The sequence below is a fragment of the Anarhichas minor genome, unplaced genomic scaffold, assembly GCF_050575085.1.
Source record: "Anarhichas minor isolate MPS153535 unplaced genomic scaffold, ASM5057508v1 ptg000062l, whole genome shotgun sequence".
Classification (NCBI taxonomy): Eukaryota; Metazoa; Chordata; class Actinopteri; order Perciformes; family Anarhichadidae; genus Anarhichas; species Anarhichas minor.
This window is the reverse complement of record NW_027466508.1, coordinates 7656939-7676160: the sequence shown is the minus strand read 5'-3', so window position 1 is coordinate 7676160 and position 19222 is coordinate 7656939. Positions and strand designations below refer to the sequence as shown.

Genomic DNA, 19222 nt, shown 5'->3' with positions numbered 1-19222 from the left:
GGTATAATAGTGTATCAAATAAAACACATGTAATGTCTTTTATTCTTGCAGCACAGTAGCAGTTTATTTCAGCTAACTTGACTCCACTGATTTAATGTTTACTTCCTGGGTGAAAGGTCAAATTCGTCCTTCGAGGTTTCTCTTGTCTACTGGGCAGCCTTTTCTTTGCTTTATTTTAAACTTTAATAGAAATTGCTGACTGAGTAAGTAAGTCATTCGTGTCTAGTATGTCGTCTGATAAACCGATCGGACCTGCTGTACCCCGGATGTTTAGAACGGAAGAGAGCGATGAAGACTCTGATAGTGATGATGGATGTAAGTAACAGAGGGTGAAATACCGCACTTGCTTTGGATTAAATGCTGTATAAACCAGTAAGGTTCGCCTCGTGTTGCTCTGCGCATTGTAGTTGATGTTGTTTGTTTGTTTCTGTTGTAGTCTCTGGCCCCGCTTTGCCTCCCGGCTTTAAACGGGGAGAACCGTCGAGCTCCTCGGATGACAGTGAGCAGGAGGTGTCGACCAAACGAGCGAAAACCGAACACACAGCTGCAGAAAAGTAACTTCATTAACGGACTAGAAGTTATAGAACAAACAAACAAAACGGTAACGTGTGTGTGTGTGTGTGTGTGTGTGTGTGTGTGTGTGTGTGTGTTTTCAACAGGGTGGAGAAGACAAAGGGACCAGAAACAGACGATGATGGTTATTTCGGACCAGCCTTACCACCAGGATTCAAGAAACAACAGAGTTCACCAGAAAGGTGGGCAAATGAGTTACTTGTGTTGTGGATGAACAGTCAAATACGGAAGCTGTAACTGCATTGTGTTGCCTCAGGCCACCTGTGCTGGGACCAGCTTTGCCTCCTGGGTTCCGCAGAGCAGCATATGAAAACGATGATGAGGATGGTGAAGATGGAGAGGATTTCCCAGGGCCTGCCCTTCCCCCTGGCTACCAGGCGGAGTCCTCCAGCAGCGAGGACGAGGACGTGATTGGACCCATGCCGCCCACAGGGCCTATTGAAGACTCTGTGGCTCTGGACTTTGAGCGCAGAGCACGCAGGATGAAAGACAAGCTGACAGGAGATGTGAGTCCCCCCCCATAAATATCCTGCGCAAGGGTGTCCCGTTCCTTTCTTATGTCTTTAAAGTGTTCCTCCTCCTCTGCTGTCTGACTTTGTCCCTGTGTGTATTTCTGTGTGAACAGGACACTCCTGAGGTGGTGTCCAGAGAAACGTGGATGACCGAGCTCCCACCGGAGCTGCAGCACATCGGCTTGGGTGCTCGGACCTTCAAGAAGAAGTCGGGTCCAGAGAGCAAGGATCGCTCTATGTGGACGGATACGCCAGCAGACAGAGAGCGCAAGATTGTGGTATTTATTGCAAAATAACTTATCCTTATATATTAAACATTTTGTAGTTTATATATTACCTCCCTGCATTTCATTGGTTTATTGTTGACCAATAGGAACGCATTGAGAAAAAGAAGAAGGGTGAGGTGGAGGAAGAAGAAGATGTCCCACAAGTCTCCCAGAAGGACGTGGAAATGGCAGAGAAAGTGTCTAAGTATAACGTACGTGGTATTGCCTCTGCATTCCTTTATCCTACATGTCTCCATATTGAATTAATGCCAGGTGTAAATGTTCACATTGAACTCGGGACTAAACTTTCTCTATCCACCCCCTGTTATCAGGAGACTAAACGTGCTGAGTCTCTGGTGACGCTGCACACAAAGAAGATGAAGGAAAAAGCAAAGGAGAAGGCCGACAAACCAGTGGAAAGAAGAGCATTCGATCGGGACGAAGACCTGCAGGTGAATCGCTTTGATGAAGCGCAGAAGCAGCGGCTGCTGAAGAAATCTCAGGAACTGAACACACGATTCTCCCACAGCAAGGACCGAATGTTCCTGTGACAAATTGTCAAAAATGTAAGAAACATGTTGGAACGGCAGACCGCCATTTACAGTCTGGCTGTTGTATTTTTCATACCGGTTTTGTAAAAATATGGGCTATGTTTGTACGGATTCTCGTGTGTTACACAAATGGGGAATCTAATTTAGCTCAACTGGACTAAACAGTCTGTTCAAGACATGGCAGACATGGCCATTTATAGGAGTCCATGTCACTGACTGGGCGCAAAGTTAATGTTTCAAACGGATTCAAGCTATTACAAAGCAGCAGCCAGTGGAGCTTGCATTTTTTATCCCCAGTAGACACTGTATTAGTCTCATGGGGAAAGAAATGGACAGAAATGCTGAAATAAACAACATATTTTACCTACATTGATATACAGTGATTGATATTGTGAAAAACATTTTGTACTGAATAAATTGCTGTTAAATGGATTATGTTGAATACTTTTACATGTGTCCAATACATACTTTTTTTTAGGTCCATTAAATTTGTTTAAACATTTTCTATGTTTCATTCTTATCCATGCATTATTTATGAACGTTCTTCATAAACTATATATATTTAATTAATTAATTAATTTGAGGAATAAACTGCACTTATTGGTCAAAAGTGAAGAAGCTACACACTGATATGAACCTTCGGAGTTGCCATACTTTGCCATTCTTCTTCTACGCATGCGTGTGGTGTGCGTTGTTAACTACAGTCTACTGTAATCTAACGATTGTTAAACTATCAGAAGCATAATTTTAAAACATGTCAGAGAAAGGAGAAGTGGATTTAACTGGTGCCAAGCAGAACACGGGTGTGTGGCTTGTAAAGGTGCGTATGTACCGTTAAAAAAAAATAGGATAATGTATTAACTTAAACGGAGCTAAGGCTAACAGCAATGTAGCTTAGCATTGACCGTTACGGTCGACTGTAGCAGTGTGTTGTAATTCATTAATTGTTAGCTAGCTATAATAAACTGGTCACAACTACTCATCAGATTATTTATTTGACCGTGTAAACGGATAACTCTTACATTGAAGATTATAACTAAAGGTCCCATCGTCAAGGTATGAAACCAGCCCCCGTAAAATATACTCATGTTTCTTCATGCAGGTTCCCAAATATCTCTCCCAGCAATGGGCGAAAGCGACGGGCAGAGGAGACGTCGGGAAACTCCGAATATGCAAGTACGTGAAACAACTGAACACCAATGAAATAACAGAAGCTTTGTTTGTGTGTGAGCTTAAATCAAGCGATAGTAGTCATTGAACAACACGAGACAACTCGTATGGAATGGGAAAAGAGAAATTGTATGCTGATGAAGGATGAAACAATAGTGTTATTAAATGGTAATACAAGCAATGCTTTTGTTATTCTACTACTACTGATACATTGGAAATGAAACGTAATACTTTGTTATTCCAGCCAATAAATTAATCCTAATTTTGCTCATTATGTTGATCTCTAAGGAAAGGAAACCAAGCAAAAGCAGAGGTAAGTGATGTTTGAAAGCTGTACCATGCATCCTAGTGATGGACATCTGCCGCCACATACAATGCCACGAAGATAGCCATCCTCATGGTGTAGTACACACGTAATAATCTATAGTTATACACCATAGTCTGCGTTGGAGAAACATGAATTTGTTTATAAAGGCTAAATAGATAACAGTCCGCGATCAGATTCTTCTGTGACGTTTCCTTGATTGATGATTTAATCTCTTCTCTCTTCACAGGTGTCTTTCACTTTGAATGAAGAGCTGACCGTGATCGAGGGCATAGAAGACAAGACGGTGTCGGCGCCTCGCGACCATCCGTTCACCATGCAGACAGTGGGAGGTCAGATGTTGGCGGTCTTCACCGAGACTTCATCGGGTGAGCTTCTGTTTTGAATGTTGAGCCCAGCCGGAGGATGCCGAGTGTTTGCTTGTGAGTGTGTCTGCTGCAAGACGAGACACGCATTACATTACAGAGTCCAATGTTGTGTGATGTGAATGATCTGTGAGGTAAGTTCTGTGTGATCGGGGCGGTGGAGGCGCCCGTCCTGCTGCTCTTTGCACAGCTGGCTGTCTTTCCCTTTGCCTGCCCTGCTTGTCTCTGTGTGTTGTGAGCTCTCCACACATTTTTCCCGGAGTGTGAGGTTGTCCACAGACAGAGTACACATAAGAAATGTACTGTGCACAGTGGATAAGTGAACACTCAACAGAAAACGGAAGAGAGCTGGTCTGTTGGAAATGTGTGCGATCTGTGCTTCCATTTCTATGTACAATGTTAATCTAGTTTCCGTGTTTGATCTTATGTCGGTCATTCGTTTGTGCTTTTCACCTTTTTTCAGTCCACTGCCAATCATCTCAGTCGACTGGACACATGATCAGGCACAACGGCCCCATTCACAATTAATGTAACAGAGATCAAGATCAACACACATCATTGCTGAATTTGGAGTTGATTTTAGTTTGTGCATGTTTTATTTTTTTTGTTTGGTTTGAATTTCACCAGCCCTGTCTGCTCTCCTAATGTGATGTAGTTGTGTTGTTGCTGTGGGTGCCGTCTTAGTGTGTGCGTGAGAGTTTTAGGGCTGCACACTTAACTTCATTTGTGCAGCCCTGTCATGGATGTGTGTTTGTGGTGGCCCCGGGTATCTGCGCTCGCTTTGTTGTGAGGGCATGCTTGCTTCGCTCATGCGCACGCGCGTGTACTATCCCGAAATGACGCCGAGAAAGCTCTGTGTGATTAAAACGTTTTGGTGTGCAACTAAACCCTGGGTGTGGTTCTTTGTTGTTCGATCTCCTTCCTCCGCCTGCCATCCCACTGTATGTTCATGTTTACCAACCCTCCCTCCCTTCCTGTAGGCCAGTCAGAAGAAAGATCTGATGGCAGCAGCTCAGTTTCGGGGGCGGGGGCAGGTCCAGGTGAGTCCTACGTTTTCGCCAGTGAGTGACAAAGTTGCACCACTGGGAATCAGACACAGAGAGGGTCTGTTATTTTTTAAATTATTATTATTAAATGGGAGTATCACAACAGCAAGCCATATACATGCTTTGGAAGATGCATGTATTGGTACCAGAAACCGTAGACACATTGTGGAGCACAGTTCTGCCCTGAAGCATCACACGGGCATCTCTTCTCTGTTTGAGCATAAATTGCACAACTCATATGAAGCTTCTGCACTTCGTTTGCACCGTCTTGATTGGAGGATGGAGGAGAGAGTCTGTGGTCAGACACTGCAATGAGTAGAGTGCTTCCTGCTGGTGGTGATGGTTACCAGTCCAGTTGTGGCATTGTGAAAGAGAATTAATATCGTGACTGTTTCTAAATGCTAGTTTAGATCTATTCTCTGTACATTAGCACGCTTATATGAGGCAGACTGTCCTGGTCCTTTCTTACCCCTAAACCTTGAAGGCCAAAGCTCTCATTTGCATACTCACAAGGTATGCAAATGTACAATAGCGTATTAAAAAAAATGATGTTGTTAAGTTACTGTCATTGATACTGATTGAAGACTTAATTACAGCATAGAACAGTGTCATTTGGCATAAACCCTCGCTCTGGCTCAAACGTTTCACATTCAGTGAGTGAGCCCTGTGGAGGACCCACAGATACCGTTAGGGACAGCGTGACCTCCACTCTGAGCCAGTAGACAGACAGTGTGGCTGGTCTGGAAATAGCCGTGGGAGACAAAGAGGTTATATTATTTTATATATGAATAATTTACAGAGAAAAGGGGCAATTGTACGGAAATTGGGAGACTTTTTGGTGGAGCAAAGAGAAATGCACGGACTGAATTAGAAGTGACTGTGGGATGAATAATAGTAATAGCAGAGAGAGAGGTTCGGTGTGTGTGCGCCAGGGTCAGGTGGTTTGTTGTAGTCCCGTTATGATGAGTGGAGTTACGGAGTTTCCGAAACCCTCGATCGCTCTGACATAATCCTTTCAACCTGCAGGAGAGAGCCTGGACTGAATTACATTCATATAAATAGGAGTGTATTTACTCATTATCCAGTCAGTCATTCGGTGTCTGCTCTCGCACATGGAACCGATCACCCTTCCTCACTTATGAAGTAAACGTGCACTGAAAAAATGCCAGTTGACATTTGTTAATTAGCTGTGCTCTCTTTCAGATAAAGTCGCCCTGGAGGGAGTGGTCGTGCAGAGAGCAGAGTGCAGACCTGCTGTCAGTGAAAGCTACATGAAGCTGAAGAGGTGAGTCTTTATTACTGTTGTGAGTATGTTCTGAACCTGCATGAACGTAGCTTATCATGTTACGTCTACTTTATGGTGTATGTATGTGTTGACATCTTAATGCATCGTATCAAACAGGCGTTACTCAGTGTACACAGCGGATGTCATGTTTAAGTCATTCTCGTCGTCCTGACAGGTTGCAAATTGAAGAGCTGGCCAAGCCCGTCAGGCTGTCCCAACAGCTGGATAGAGTCGTCACCAGCAACTACAAACCGGTGGCCAACCATACTTACAATGTAAGAAATACGTCCGATGCAGGATTGTCTTGTTTCATTCATCTTAACATGTAACCTGCACATAAAATAGTTTATGGATGCTTCTGGATAAGCACATGGAAATCTTGTTGCTTGGTTGTCTTACAAATCATGTATATGGTTTGTTTGTTGATGACCCTAGCCATGAACCGTCTATGTTTTTCTACATTTATATATATATATTTATATAAATGATACTAAAGAGGGGGAAATATTTAGCATTCTTTAGAAATTACAACTGACTTGTAATGTTGGGTGCAGGCCTGCGTGTGTTTGCTGACCTCTGGCTGTTTCACTTTTTGTTTCAGCTCGAGTATGAGCGGAAAAAGAAGGAGGAGGGCAAGAGGGCGAGACTCGACAAACAGCAGGTGTTGGACATGTTGTTTTCTGCATTTGAGAAGCATCAGTACTATAACATCAAAGACCTGGTGGACATCACCAAGCAGCCTGTGGTAAGACCTAACACCCTGTTTATACTTTTTACAGCTTTCACAGAGAATGAGAGCAGTATATTCATCTTTTCCCGTTTTTCCTCTCAGATTTACTTGAAGGAAATCTTGCGTGACATCGGCATCTACAATGTGAAGGGAACACACAAGAACACCTGGGAGCTCAAACCAGAATACCGACATTACCAAGGCGATGAAAAGACTGACGAATAGTTTCTGAACCCCCCCCCCCCCCCCCCCCCGAGGCCAATACACCGCCTTTTATTTCGATGGGGGCGGTGTCCCTCCTGATTTCCATATATCAGGTCAACCACAGGTTGTATCCTGTTATTTTGTAGACCAGAAGAAACTGCAAGGGGCAACTAATTCAAGCACCGTCTCTCCTGGATGTGTCGTCTGTCACAGCTTCTGCGCACTGGAGGCCTCAGTATATGGATTTAGTTCTACTCATCAGAGGCTCAGGACAGCATTTTACAAAGCAAAGGATGCATTTATGAATGCCGTTTCTTGGCATCGTATTATTTTTTTAATGATGTGGCACATGGGTGCCGAGGTAACGGGTTTAATGGTTAGAGAATAAACGTCAGGATGAAGGATGTGACACAGGTAATAGCTCTCACCACTAACGTGACATGTTTTTAGAGACCTTTTTTAATTTGACTTTGAATCGACAGAATTTTAAGACCAGCACCATTGCTTTAAGTCTTTCCTACATCTGCACTGTTTTTAAATGGAATGACTTGTGCAATAAATGTTTTTCAACATAATCTTTGTACGACAGCAGCATGACACACCTACAGATATGCAAGTTGTGGAACTACAGAAGACCGTTAACCAGCCACTGCAGGTTTTTCCTACAGCTCAGCAGTTTTTAAAATTTGGTTTAAACCTGTTGGGACTATTAATTGCTCACTTTTTAGCAATTTACTCAACTATCCAAGGCAGTAGTAGCGCTGCTCAAAGACATAGCAGGAGTCCTGATAACTTTCAGAATAAACTCTGTAGAGGAACTGAAAGCAGTGCTTCCCCACTAAATAGCTCCTGAAACCACTATTGCATTAATCAGTACTACACATTTAAGTTGAAATGCTTCTTTTATTTAACCTTTAGCCGGCGACGTCAGTCGCCGCCCATCTTTCAGCGCAGGCTGAAAACACCTCTTCAAAAAGGCCTACCCTGAGCCTTCCACTTAGCATCTATTGTATTCATACTAGCTTATTGCACTTATTGTTTTCTTATCAGTTTGTGGCACTTATTGCATTAGTTTGTTTCTGCACTATACATTGGCTCTGGTTTATGCTTAGATGCTTGTTTGAGGAAAGGAGATGCACTTATGACTTCTGGTGACTAGTAGTTCTCTCGAAAACCGATGTTGAATACACTTATTGTAAGTCACTTTGGATAAAAGCGTCTGCAAAATGACTGTAATGTATTCCCATTCAAAAGCTTTTTCAGCAGAGTCCTGGCCAGCAATGCAGCATAAGATGGTGCACATAAGACTTAAAATCAAAATGGCAAAGAAGTTATTAAATGCAACGGCTAATTTCAAACAACAAATTCAGTTTTCAGTAAAGACGTCGGCATTCAAGGGTTTAAAAAAAAAAAAGTCTTTAATAAACGGAGTCATTTTTTCCACATTGCATCTACTGATTCATACTGTTAAGATCAAGATTAATGCTGCTGCCAGATTTCAGAGACCAGAAAATTAGGACAAACATTTAAGTGCATTGCAGTGTTTGTTCGGCATCGGGGGCACAATCGTTCCACCGGTCAGATCTCAGTCAGGTGTTTGCCGTTTTTCCTGCAAGAAAATGGAAAAACAATAAGCTACATCGCTGCACACATGTCAGAGAAGGTCATCCTAATTTGGTAAGACATGGCAAGTAAATGGCAAAATGCTTTTTATTAGCTTTAAAATAAACACAATGTGAAATTGTATTTACAGTACCTATAAACAAACAAGTAAAATGTTTGTATGAATATATAATATTAATGTGTCCATCTTAAATGCAAGAGCAGTGTGGGATACTACTTCAAAACTTCGTGGGTGATATTATACATCAACTTGTGACTCTGACCGTTGGCCGTGCACAACACACTCGCATGCATTCCTCAGTTCAAACCGTGCCGCTATAATGTAGCAGTCAGAAAGCACGAGGAAGGTTCCGTTTAGCATCTCTTTGCAAACCAAGAAGCCAAAGAAGCATGCTTCAGGTCTATCAGTGGATGCAAAGTGAAGTCTATTCTTACTGAACAATGCTACAAGTGCTCACCTGCAAAGTATCAGTTCAGACCCAGCATGCTCACGAGTCGGTTACAGCTTCTCTGACTTCATCTCCCGAAGCCGCATGGACTGGAAAAAGGAAAAAACAATATTACATCCAGCTCATTATTTTAATAGTCTATATTACAAACAGATATATTTTGGAATTATCCTCCCACATTCAATCCGAGACGCCATGGGAAAGAGGCGAGCAGAAAGCGCAGGGACATTTAATATTGCATCTGAAATATTAAAAACCCAGGACGTCTCACAGCAGAGAGCCCAGGCTGTCAAAGATGCAGCTCACGACCGAGCTACAGGCTCGATCAGCCAAACAGTGAGACCCAAGCATGCGTCTCTACAAAGAAAACACGTCACGTACATTTCACACACGACTCGATGCAGGCGGCAGCTGTCCTCTTGTTGGAGCTCCTCTCTCGGACCCATTTTCTCAAGAAATTACACTGCCGTGGCAGATTGTAGTGTTGCAACAGCAAAGTAATGACTGGCAGACTCTGCCACAGAGTCATCAGCCTCCATCTGGCTCACACAGGTGTCCTCCAAAGGACATTTGATCCGCTAGGAAAACAAGGCAGAAGGAGTTATTTACCAGTACTGCCTAAATAAAAGCTTCTTATTGTTAAATTCAATCTGTCCACAACGTGCACTTTACATATTAATATATCACTACTTGATTTCGGCTGTGACAGATTCAAGAGCATCAAGTTGGTGAAAAAGTTTCAAACTATTGAGACAAAGTAGATCCAGTAACATTAAGGTGTTATGGAGGATAACATTTACGTTAACAGCTAACGTCACATTAGCATAGCTTATTTGCTACACCGAGTTAGCATTACAAGGCTAGTACAAGGAAATATTAGTTAAGTTAATGTAACCACCAGCCCATTTAGTGTTACGATACATTAACGAAAATACGTGTCTCAAGTGGCCCTCCGACACCACGTGATTGATGTAATTAGGGTTAGCTACAAATGGCTAGCATAAATGAGGGCACGGTAGCAACAGTAGCAATGAGGCATTTCCGGTGCTATGCTAAATGGTGTAGCGTTTTTCTGTTAAAACGTGTCACCAATGCTAAAAAAACCTGAAGAATCTAACAGTCATGTAGTTCAGCTAGCCTAACGTTACGTTACGTTATATGAAAGGGATTCCGTCAGCGATACAAAATGGCAACAGCTAACATTAATGTACACGTGTCCACAGAATGTTTTACAACTCTAAACGATCCATTACCCGTTACTTTGGGTTCACCCAACAATATATGATGATGGTAATATACTTACAACAGACCATGCCAATGCCGATGATCAAACTGCGAAAGTTATTTTGCATTGTAACGTTATAGCGATGAGATGTCTTCCTCCTGACGTGTGCTGTGAGGAGCAACGTCGGTGAAAGGACTGAGCGAACTGTAGCTTCCAGCTTAAATAGGTTACCGGTATGGCTCATCGTCGCCCCTTGAGGACAAATATGGAAATTATGTTTACACGGTCGCCCCCTGGTGTTAGGAGGTCACCCCAGTTGGACGTAACCAAACATTATTTTACCGTAATTTATAAGTAAGTGCGCAGGATTAATATGCACTCCGATTTACTATTCTCATAACCCATTCCCCATGTAAAACAATGTTAATTGGTTAAATTCAATTCGTTTTTTGCAAGGCTTCCCTGTAAATGTAGATTATGTGTTCTAACTTCTAGAAAATTCTACTGTTTCAAAGGAAAAAGCTTTTTGAGATGAAAAATGAATGGGGATTTCCCTTAGAATGTACACAGACAGACACGCTTTTATGACCTCTCTTCTTTAAATGTCAGTTTGATGCAGGAATGTTAAAATACTATTTCAGCCAATGATGGAAAGTATAGGAGTCGTCAACATAGTTTCATTATTATTATTATTATTTTCTTTATTATTATTATTGTTATTTGTGGTGTTATAGCAGTAGCAGTGTGATTAAAAACAATGAAGATCAAAAAAGAAAAGAAAAGCCCAACGTGGAAGGCGAACAAGCGCGTGAATTATGCGCGCGCCCGGCTCCTCTTCTTCCATACTGTGAGTTGACTGAGGAGGAGGTGCAGCCCTTCTAAACTGGACTCCGCGAGTTTAAATGGTCTTCCATCCGCTCCGTGCGGATTTTCGAGAAGACATGCAGGCATCAAAGAAGACCTAAGAGCAGGTAAGTAGAGTTAATAATGTCTTATGTGTGACCACCTTTATGTGTGCTAATGATTAAAATGTAAAGACATTACTCGTTGTCTTGGTCTCAGAAAACACCAATTAAAACAGCTTCTTCTTCAGCAGTTGAACTAAGAACTAACAGTGTGTGTGTGTGTGTGTGTGTGTGTGTGTGTGTGTGTGTGTGTGTGTGTGTGTGTGTGTGTGTGTGTGTGTGTGTCCTGAATAACGTGCTACTAATTCTAATTAACATTTGGCTTAATCTTCCACAGGCAGTAGACAGTGAAGCAACAGCCCAGCTATGTTCAGAGCAGTGTTTGGAAACAAGAGAGAGGGAGGAGGAAAACGAGGAGAGAAAACTAAACAGAGACACCCAGGTAAGAGCCAAATCACTGAAAACTACCTGTGTAACACAACTGTGTCAGCCCAATAACAAGCCAAAACTGCACCTTTCCGCTTGTATCGTAATTTCATTTGTATCACAGTTTATATCATTTTGAGACTGCATTTCTGACCCTGATCACAGATATGAGATGTATCTGATGTTGGACACATTGGCTCTTGCATTTTTTTAATGGCATTATTCAGGTTCTCTTGGGTGATTTCAGTAGAGCCATTTCAATTAACCTAATTCATCAGCGTGTTCTGTCCTTCACACAGTGTCCCGCTGCTTGCAATTAAAGTGTGTCAGGAGGAGTTAGAGTGGGTTAGGCAAACATCCTGACCTACTAAAAACATACTGCATTTCTCGGGAATTTGTGAGCGGGCCACGAGTGAATGAGACAAATCTGCGTACCTGTTATGAAAGAGTAGTACTTGCCGTAAACAAACTGAACGTTTTGCACTAATGTCAGTGAAATGCGCACTGAAGGGTGTGCTGAGCAACCAGAACGTTCAGCTGTTTAACAGGAGCTACGATGTGTGTGTCGTTCACAGGGAGAACTTGTCAACTCGCTGCAGTTCAGAGGAGATTTTGGACTGCACAGTGGAGATAGATGAACACAAGTAGAGCTCAGTATTAGAGCAACCATGCTGCGCATTAATATTTGATAATGTGCTGCTCTGGGAGGCAGGAGCAGAGAGGAACATAGAGAACTGTGTCAGTCTCATTAAAAATGATATAGTATGTTTACAGACTCTGATCATTTGCCGAGAGATATCACTCCTTGTCAAAAGCATATCATGAAAGCTTTCAAGGCTGTGATCCTTTAAATCTTTTTGGAATAGGTGGTGGACCTCTGAGTCCTTGTTTTGCTCACGGTAATAACTGCAAAAAAAACGGTCTCATAAGAAAAAAAGTAAGAGAAAGTGAAAGACTGAATTATTCCACAGGGAAAACTACTGCGATCTGCTACAACCAATATAAGTGGCAATGCAGCCTCGGTAAGCACCTGGCTGTGTGAGTTCTCATGCGTAGTGGTTATTAAAATACACAGGACGAGGCCCAATGGCTGCAGTACGAGTGGAGATGAAAATGATTTGAATATTTAATTGAAATATAATAAGTGTTGCCTCTTTATTAAGTGTGATCCCATTTCTTTTAATAGATGTTCTGGCATTGCCAACTTTCCATTACCTCATTCAGCAATATGCCTCCAAGACAAGATATGTTCGCTCTGTCGCGGCCTTATGTGAGACATATTTAAAACTGCTCTGTCTGCAATATGTTAAACCCGCTGCGCAGTCACAGTTCTGTTGAATCAACTCTGCCTTTGTAACTCTTCTAAATGATGCCTCTTGAACTGTAACACTTGTTCCTTCTCTATATTTTCTCTGCACACTCCCATCTCCTCCACGTAGGTAGTGAGGTGTACGCCCACAGCGCCTTGCAGAGGGGTAGTGGCGGCCGTGCCGCACGCCTCCAGGACCACGACAGCGGCTACACTGAAAGGCGAGGGAAACTGAGGAGGCTGACCAAAGGGGCGTCCATTTCTCTGCCCTCCTCCCCTCTTCTGCCTCGCCAGGCCGATATAGTTCCCTCCCAGTCGTGCATCAAGTTTACAGGTGGGTTAAATTGAAATAGCAGCAATAATGAGAACAAAGCAGGGGCTCAATACGAACAACTGAGAATGACTAGAAGCTGTGCATCAGGGAATAGCTGCAGAAATAGCAGAATGCTTTGATGGGTTGGTTTGCCTTGATTAGCGGAGAGCTTCTGTGCGTTCAGCTGCTCCATACATGTGACAGCAAATGCAAGAGCATACCGACCGAACCCCCAGGGCTCAAAAAATATGTGACAGATTGTCAGAGTAAATGATTAAACAAGATAACTTAAGGCAAGGAACCCCAATTAGGTAGGTTGATTTTTAGATATACTTATAGTTTGGATCTGTTCTTAATAAAATAGTCCCAATCAAAGACAACTCTTTTGGCAAAATAAATTGAATCTGAACGCAATGTCCATAGCTTTGTTCCTTTCTTTTTTAAATATGTTTATACATGCAAATATTTTTCACATTTTTACATAATCTTTACCTGAGTGGCAGGTTAAACGACACGTCGACTGTCGTGTCCATCACACGTGGTGCTGTAGATGCAGCCATGCAAATGTGCCGTGATACGTTTTAGCTGAGAGCTGGCTTGCGGTGGGAGACATACGCCATACTCGTTTGATTCCTGCAAAGAAACCCCTGACGCCATTGTCATTTTTCATGTCGATCAGTCAACTGTCGAATAAACTGACAACAACAAAATGAAACTCTGCACGTACATCATTCTGCACAGTGAAGGTCTGGAGTGGGGGACTTTTCCAGTTTCATTTAAAAGCATCTTCTACATTAAAAAAGAAAAAAGATCAAATGTAATAGTCTACAATGCACATGCTGCTTTGCGAATGTTTCATTATTTAATTGAAATAACACATTTTTAAAACATCGATGGGCACATTACTATTTTGTTATTCATAAAGTCAAAACGGTAAAAATCACAAAGATGTTATTTACTGTTGAAACATGTTTTGTAACAAATATAGCATGAAGTACATGTCATAAATAATAATTGTGCTATTTTAAAGAGCAATGACCAAAAAAAGGTTCTGTGACATTTGTAATCATTTAAACTCTCGTACCTGTTGGACAAAAAAACCAAAGTAAACAAGCCTTGCCTCACCTTAAAAAGAGCACAAGGTGGCAGTGTCCCACAGCAAGTACAACCATTCAGAAACAAAAAGGCGCTGTTACGTTTTCATTGCATGCAGAACTGCCTTTGTTTTTCCCCAGTACACTCAACGCACATGACAAGGGAAATGACAGCGAGTAATGATAAACGCTGCCATGGCCTGCGTGTCACTGGTGGTCGTGCAGCATCAAATATTAAACTGTGTGTGAATTCAACAGTATTTCCACATGCGTGATTCAAACGGCGAGTAACCTTGAGTGTAGGGGTTCAGTACATTTCAGTGTTCCCAAACATCTCATCCTCCTGTATGATCTCCAGTCCTAAAGAATCTGTGCTTACCAAGAACCCCTCAGATGTTGTTGCATAAATTGAGACACACCCACACACATCAATATGTGTGCACTGCTGTCCCTGCCACACACACACACGCACACACACACACACATTAGCAGTGTTAATATATTATAGATAAACGCCCACGGTACAGTGAACAGTGTACTGTTTGCATGCATTGCTCGCACTCTGTTCATACTGCTTTATCCTCCTGGGACACAATTCAAATTCTGCACCACAGATCTCATCTGGGGTGGCTTAATCTCTCTCTCTCTCTCTCTGTCTCTCTCTCTCTCTCTCGCTCTCTCTCACTTTCTTTCGTATCCCTCCTTATCTCCACCCTCAATCCCTCCCTCTCTCCCACCCTGCCTGCTGTCCCTCCCTCTCCCGTCTCCGTCTTTGCTGTGGCCAAAGGACGGGTAAGGGAGCTGGAGGATGTGTATGGCTTTCCCAACGCGAGAGAACCTCTCGTCTTTGCCTCGTGCCGTGGCAGGACAGACTGCAGAGGTGAGAACAGCAGTGTGTGGGAGTGTGTTTCGCGTCATTTCTGTTTTTCCAGGTATTGATCAGTGAAGCTGAATGACAATGAATGTGGCAGAGGTGAGTGAATGACGAGAGACAAGAGGCGATGAGTGTGTGGCTGTGTTTGAATGACATCCAAAAGGCTTTGCATTAAGTTTTCCATTTCAGATGAATGTAGGGGCAGTGATGGTTTGATGTATTTTGTATATTCATGTGTTTAATTGAGAGTGGATTTGTTTTAACACAGTTTCTCCTGAGTCCCTGCCCTGACTTCTCTGCATGCTGCTTGCGAAGTTAGATTCAAGCAATAACGGTGCAAATACCCACATCTCAGCCAGCTTTCTTTATGTATTTGACCGGAGGGTTATCCTTAGGCTAAACTGATTTTAAGAGGCATCTTCTATCCCGGTTGCCAGGCACCTCTCAGCTTCCCGTTTCCAATGGCAACTGCTGGGTGGTTTGATGAATAGTACTGGACATTCAGCGTGCCCTCATGTTACTCCAGATTGTTTCTCTGTGCACTGCTGACTAAATGCAAAGTTTTCTCTCCTCCCCCTCTCTGAAATACCCATCCAGCCTTCCTACAAGTCTTCAGCAGCTTTTCAAGCTGTGAAGTGAAAAGAGTATCGACAGAGGCTAGAACTCGGCCGCTTTATGGAACAAAACTGACCAGGCTGCCTCTCAAAATTGACCTTGATCCTCTGATGGCTACGGCTCCCGTTTGAACACACTTTGAATGTTGAATGCGATGTGATGCAGTGGCTTTTAAAAAGGAGAGAGTGAGCCAGCAAGGCAGAATGAGCAAGAATCCGTGGAGGGAGTGCGAAATGAATGTCTGAACGCAAAGATGTTTGTGAGGAGGAGTGCGCTGTTCCTGTAATCCGTGATGTCCTGTCATCCTGTTTACATGCCTACTCAATATGCATGTTACTCAGCTGATAACGGCACATAGGTGAGGCGTGAGAACGGAGGGCTGCATTGCTCAGCTGTGCGAAGCACAGAGATGCGCAAACTGTCAAAGCCTTGCTCTGCAGAGGTGAGCGCGGACCTGGGAGGAGCTGGGGTTGGAGGTCAAAGCATCGGGGGAGCCTTTAAACAGTGATAAATGAATGCAGCACATGGCCGGTGTCAGCCCGATCTCTCCTGGAGCAACAGGGAAGGCAGAGCCAAGGCACTCCTTCTTTCTGCTCTGCTCTCATTGAAATTCGCAACCCGTCTCTTAAACCGAGAGCACCTGGCAGGCGTGTGCACGGGCAAACTCACAACCTCACACAACCCCCTCGCTGCTGCCTCAACCGGGGTGACTGGAAAGCCACAGTCTTTGCATTCATAATCAGGGCAGCTGGGGCTGTGCTGACCTGTGTGGATGCCGACATCTCTCGCAGTTCACTGTAGTGATGCTGCTGGGCGGGAACCTCACGAGCGAGCTGAGCTGAAACGAGAGGGTCGGTTGGATGACACTCTCATCTGGCCTGCCGTGTTTCATTCTGCTTGTTAATCCGTGTGTCCTGAATGTGTACTTTTTCCAGACCTCCACGTGGAGCCTCAGCCGGGCTCCTCCCTTTCTACCCAGGAACTGATGACCAGACTATGCTTCTTATTGGGAGAAGCAACGCCTGGCACTGCTAGCTCTCCAATGGAGGACAGGAGGGAAAAGAAGGTAGGGCAGCTTATCGATTTACTGGGCCCTTGCTGTCATAGAAAAAGGCGACGGATGGTTTATCAAACAACCTGCTTTTTTTTTTTTTTTTTACTGCCCTCACATTGTCATCAGGATCTTAGTTTATTTTTAAACATTACAAATGATTATTTGATTGTTATTTTAAATTGAGCTAAGTGCAACGAAACATTGCGTGAAATACTATGCGTGATTTCACCATTTGGAAAATGGATCGATATGTATTTTGGAACGTTATTGTGTTGCTATGCTTCCACAGGGCTCCATGTCTGTACTCAGAGCCCCATCACTTTAACCCCTCTGTATGTGTGTGTTATTGCATGTGCTCATGCCTCTCCATCTCTATGCCTTTGCATTGCTCAGCCGTGGCCCATTTTCTCAGCCTCATTCCACCACCTGAGCTCCAGATTCATTCAGTTTCACAGAGATAACGAGGCTCATATGAGGAATGTGGGTTGTCCTGGCTAAGATAGATGAGTCTGTGGTATAAAGGGAATAACAGTGAGCCGTTTCAACTCTGCTGCCTTGTCTCCCTTACGGTCTCTGTGATGCAGAAATGTTGCATCAGTAATGAGGAGACCTGAAATGCATGTGATCAAACTACAATGATGAGGATTATTTCAAAAAAAAAAACAACACTACTTTTTCCTTAGAAAACATGTCCATTTGTTAACGAAAATGTCTTAAGAGGCTGTGAGACGATTTTCTAACTCTTCTAAACGTTTTGACTTGGCTCAGGTCGCATACATTAATCAATGTCAGCAGGTATTTAAAATATTCTTAAAGACCAGTGAAAAATGCCTCTTTAAGAGACAATGGTAAATACTGTACATTAAAATATATGTAACACATGTGTGCAAAAGATGGGGTTTCCTCCTCTAAGAGAAACACAATGGAAAAGAAAATACACAATGTAACATGATTTATTGCAGGGTAGGTTACAATATGTTGTTAAGATGTACGTGTTATTATGTATATGTAATGTATTTATTCTCTTAACTCTTGAAAAGTGGAGAAGGCTCTTTATCAATATATGATACTGTAGAGATGGATCATTTCTCTTTTTTTTTCAACCTGGTTCTTATTTTTGTTGTTTTTCTTCACTATAATTTTAGTTTGTTGCTTCACTGTAAAGCTATCCACGCAGTGAGTCTAAGTATCGATCCAAAAAACACGCAGCTAACTAAAAAAAACAGCTAAAGCACGTCCTTTTAACACAGTAACACACACTGTAATGCTCCAATGTCATTTCCCATTTCCTAAAACTTGCATATATTGTGGTATTATTCTATCCAGGCAGTCTGATGCTGTGTTCATTGGATTTTCCCTACTTAAAATACATCCTGTCACCTGTGAAAAAAATGTTCACATTTCACTTCGTGAAATCAGCCCCGTGTGGAGCAGCAGAATGTGTGTACAATGACTTAGACAGTAAATTATAAATGTCTACAGCGAGTGAGTTAGTCTTGAACGCAGCAAGCACTCGGCATGAAAAACTGGGAAAATGACAGCCAGGATGGAAATAACTGGAATTATCCTTTCAATCCCCATCTGCGTGTACACACAAACATACTCGGTCACACAAAAAAAAACACTGTCATGCAAAGGGGAGTACTGTTAAAAAAGGGTGCCAACTGACACTGCTGATTTACGACACTTTTATGATAGAAGAATATCCCTTAGTTATTTCTCTTTCTTGATCAGGTTAAGTCTTCCCCTGTGATTCTCTACACATCCTAACTTTATGTCCTTGTATCAATATATTTCTGCTCTTCGTTTCTCTCCAGTGTGATACCTCTGCCCAGGGGGGGAGTCCCAGCTCCACTCTCACCTGCAGCACTGCCTCCCCCTGTTCAGAGAGCCCCTCCTCCACCCTGAGCACCAGTGTTGGAGGCCAGCCTTTGCCCCAGTCGTTGCCCATAACTTCACCCCACTGCAGCTCCAGCACCAGCCCCAGTGGAACCCTCTCCGACACGGTACCCAGCTCTGCCCCTTGTCCGGCTCCTGGACCCATCAGCCCCGGGCCTCCTTCTCAAAGCCCCACCTCCACCCTGGGGAGCAAGGACAGTGGAATCATAGGTGAGGGAGTTGCTGCTGTGTATCTGTTGGAAATCCTGGCCAGCTTTTCAAATGGTGTCTATCCACAATGTGCGAGTTCAGATTTGTTTTGTAGGCGAGGTGGAGCATGTCCAATACCGAAGCCCAGCCATGCATAGATGTTAAAAAAAGAGATTGTGCTCAAACTGGCCTATTTAACTCAATGTGGAACCGATTACCT

At 43.1% G+C, this 19222-nt stretch overlaps 3 protein-coding genes, 1 long non-coding RNA gene and 1 other non-coding gene across 6 annotated transcripts in view; 3 read left to right on the top strand and 2 right to left on the bottom strand.

Moving 5' to 3' along the window:
- The first annotated feature begins 99 nt into the window (after positions 1-99).
- Positions 100-2404, top strand: gpalpp1 (GPALPP motifs containing 1). The gene is made up of 7 exons (XM_076077947.1): positions 100-315; positions 437-554; positions 660-755; positions 830-1079; positions 1199-1363; positions 1459-1563; positions 1684-2404. The coding sequence occupies exons 1-7, from the start codon at positions 228-230 to the stop codon at positions 1900-1902; spliced, it is 1041 nt and encodes a 346-aa protein (XP_075934062.1). The 5' UTR covers positions 100-227; the 3' UTR covers positions 1903-2404.
- A 167-nt stretch (positions 2405-2571) lies between these two features.
- On the top strand, positions 2572-7602 carry LOC142933604 (general transcription factor IIF subunit 2-like). 2 transcript variants are annotated; one of them, XM_076077752.1, is made up of 9 exons: positions 2572-2722; positions 3005-3078; positions 3361-3385; positions 3627-3765; positions 4743-4802; positions 6012-6093; positions 6269-6368; positions 6695-6838; positions 6926-7602. In XM_076077752.1, exons 1-9 carry the CDS (start codon positions 2657-2659, stop codon positions 7046-7048), a joined length of 813 nt encoding a protein of 270 aa, XP_075933867.1. In that variant the 5' UTR covers positions 2572-2656; the 3' UTR covers positions 7049-7602. The 2 variants fall into 2 exon arrangements, with proteins under 2 accessions (XP_075933867.1, XP_075933868.1); XM_076077753.1 differs by lacking the exon at positions 4743-4802.
- An 854-nt stretch (positions 7603-8456) lies between these two features.
- LOC142933605 (uncharacterized) lies at positions 8457-10545 on the bottom strand. Its single transcript, XR_012947610.1, has 4 exons — positions 10403-10545; positions 9481-9677; positions 9109-9188; positions 8457-8636 (listed from the first exon to the last, which is right to left on the bottom strand). It is a non-coding gene; the product is annotated as an uncharacterized LOC142933605 (long non-coding RNA).
- Positions 8937-9067, bottom strand: LOC142933845 (small nucleolar RNA SNORA31). Its single transcript, XR_012947626.1, has one exon. It is a non-coding gene; the product is annotated as a small nucleolar RNA SNORA31 (small nucleolar RNA).
- Positions 10546-11595: 1050 nt separating the features above from the next.
- LOC142933613 (protein TANC1-like) overlaps positions 11596-19222 on the top strand; it is a 31021-nt gene continuing 23394 nt past the window's right edge. Inside the window, exons 1-5 of the mRNA XM_076077762.1 lie at positions 11596-11671; positions 13095-13298; positions 15159-15251; positions 16796-16926; positions 18732-19023. Of these exons, the coding sequence (XP_075933877.1) occupies positions 11596-11671; positions 13095-13298; positions 15159-15251; positions 16796-16926; positions 18732-19023 (796 nt within the window). The remainder of the gene's footprint in view (positions 11672-13094; positions 13299-15158; positions 15252-16795; positions 16927-18731; positions 19024-19222) is intronic.

Excerpts from the sequence above, each read along its gene's own strand:
- gpalpp1 (XM_076077947.1), top strand. The coding sequence starts at position 228 with ATGTCGTCTGATAAACCGATCGGACCTGCTGTACCCCGGATGTTTAGA. Across the intron at positions 1,080-1,198 it reads AAGACAAGCTGACAGGAGAT|GACACTCCTGAGGTGGTGTC; the intron begins GTGAGTCCCCCC and ends CTGTGTGAACAG. Across the intron at positions 1,564-1,683 it reads AGAAAGTGTCTAAGTATAAC|GAGACTAAACGTGCTGAGTC; the intron begins GTACGTGGTATT and ends CCCTGTTATCAG.
- LOC142933604 (XM_076077752.1), top strand. The coding sequence starts at position 2,657 with ATGTCAGAGAAAGGAGAAGTGGATTTAACTGGTGCCAAGCAGAACACG. Across the intron at positions 3,079-3,360 it reads GGGAAACTCCGAATATGCAA|GAAAGGAAACCAAGCAAAAG; the intron begins GTACGTGAAACA and ends TTGATCTCTAAG. Across the intron at positions 3,386-3,626 it reads GAAACCAAGCAAAAGCAGAG|GTGTCTTTCACTTTGAATGA; the intron begins GTAAGTGATGTT and ends CTCTCTTCACAG.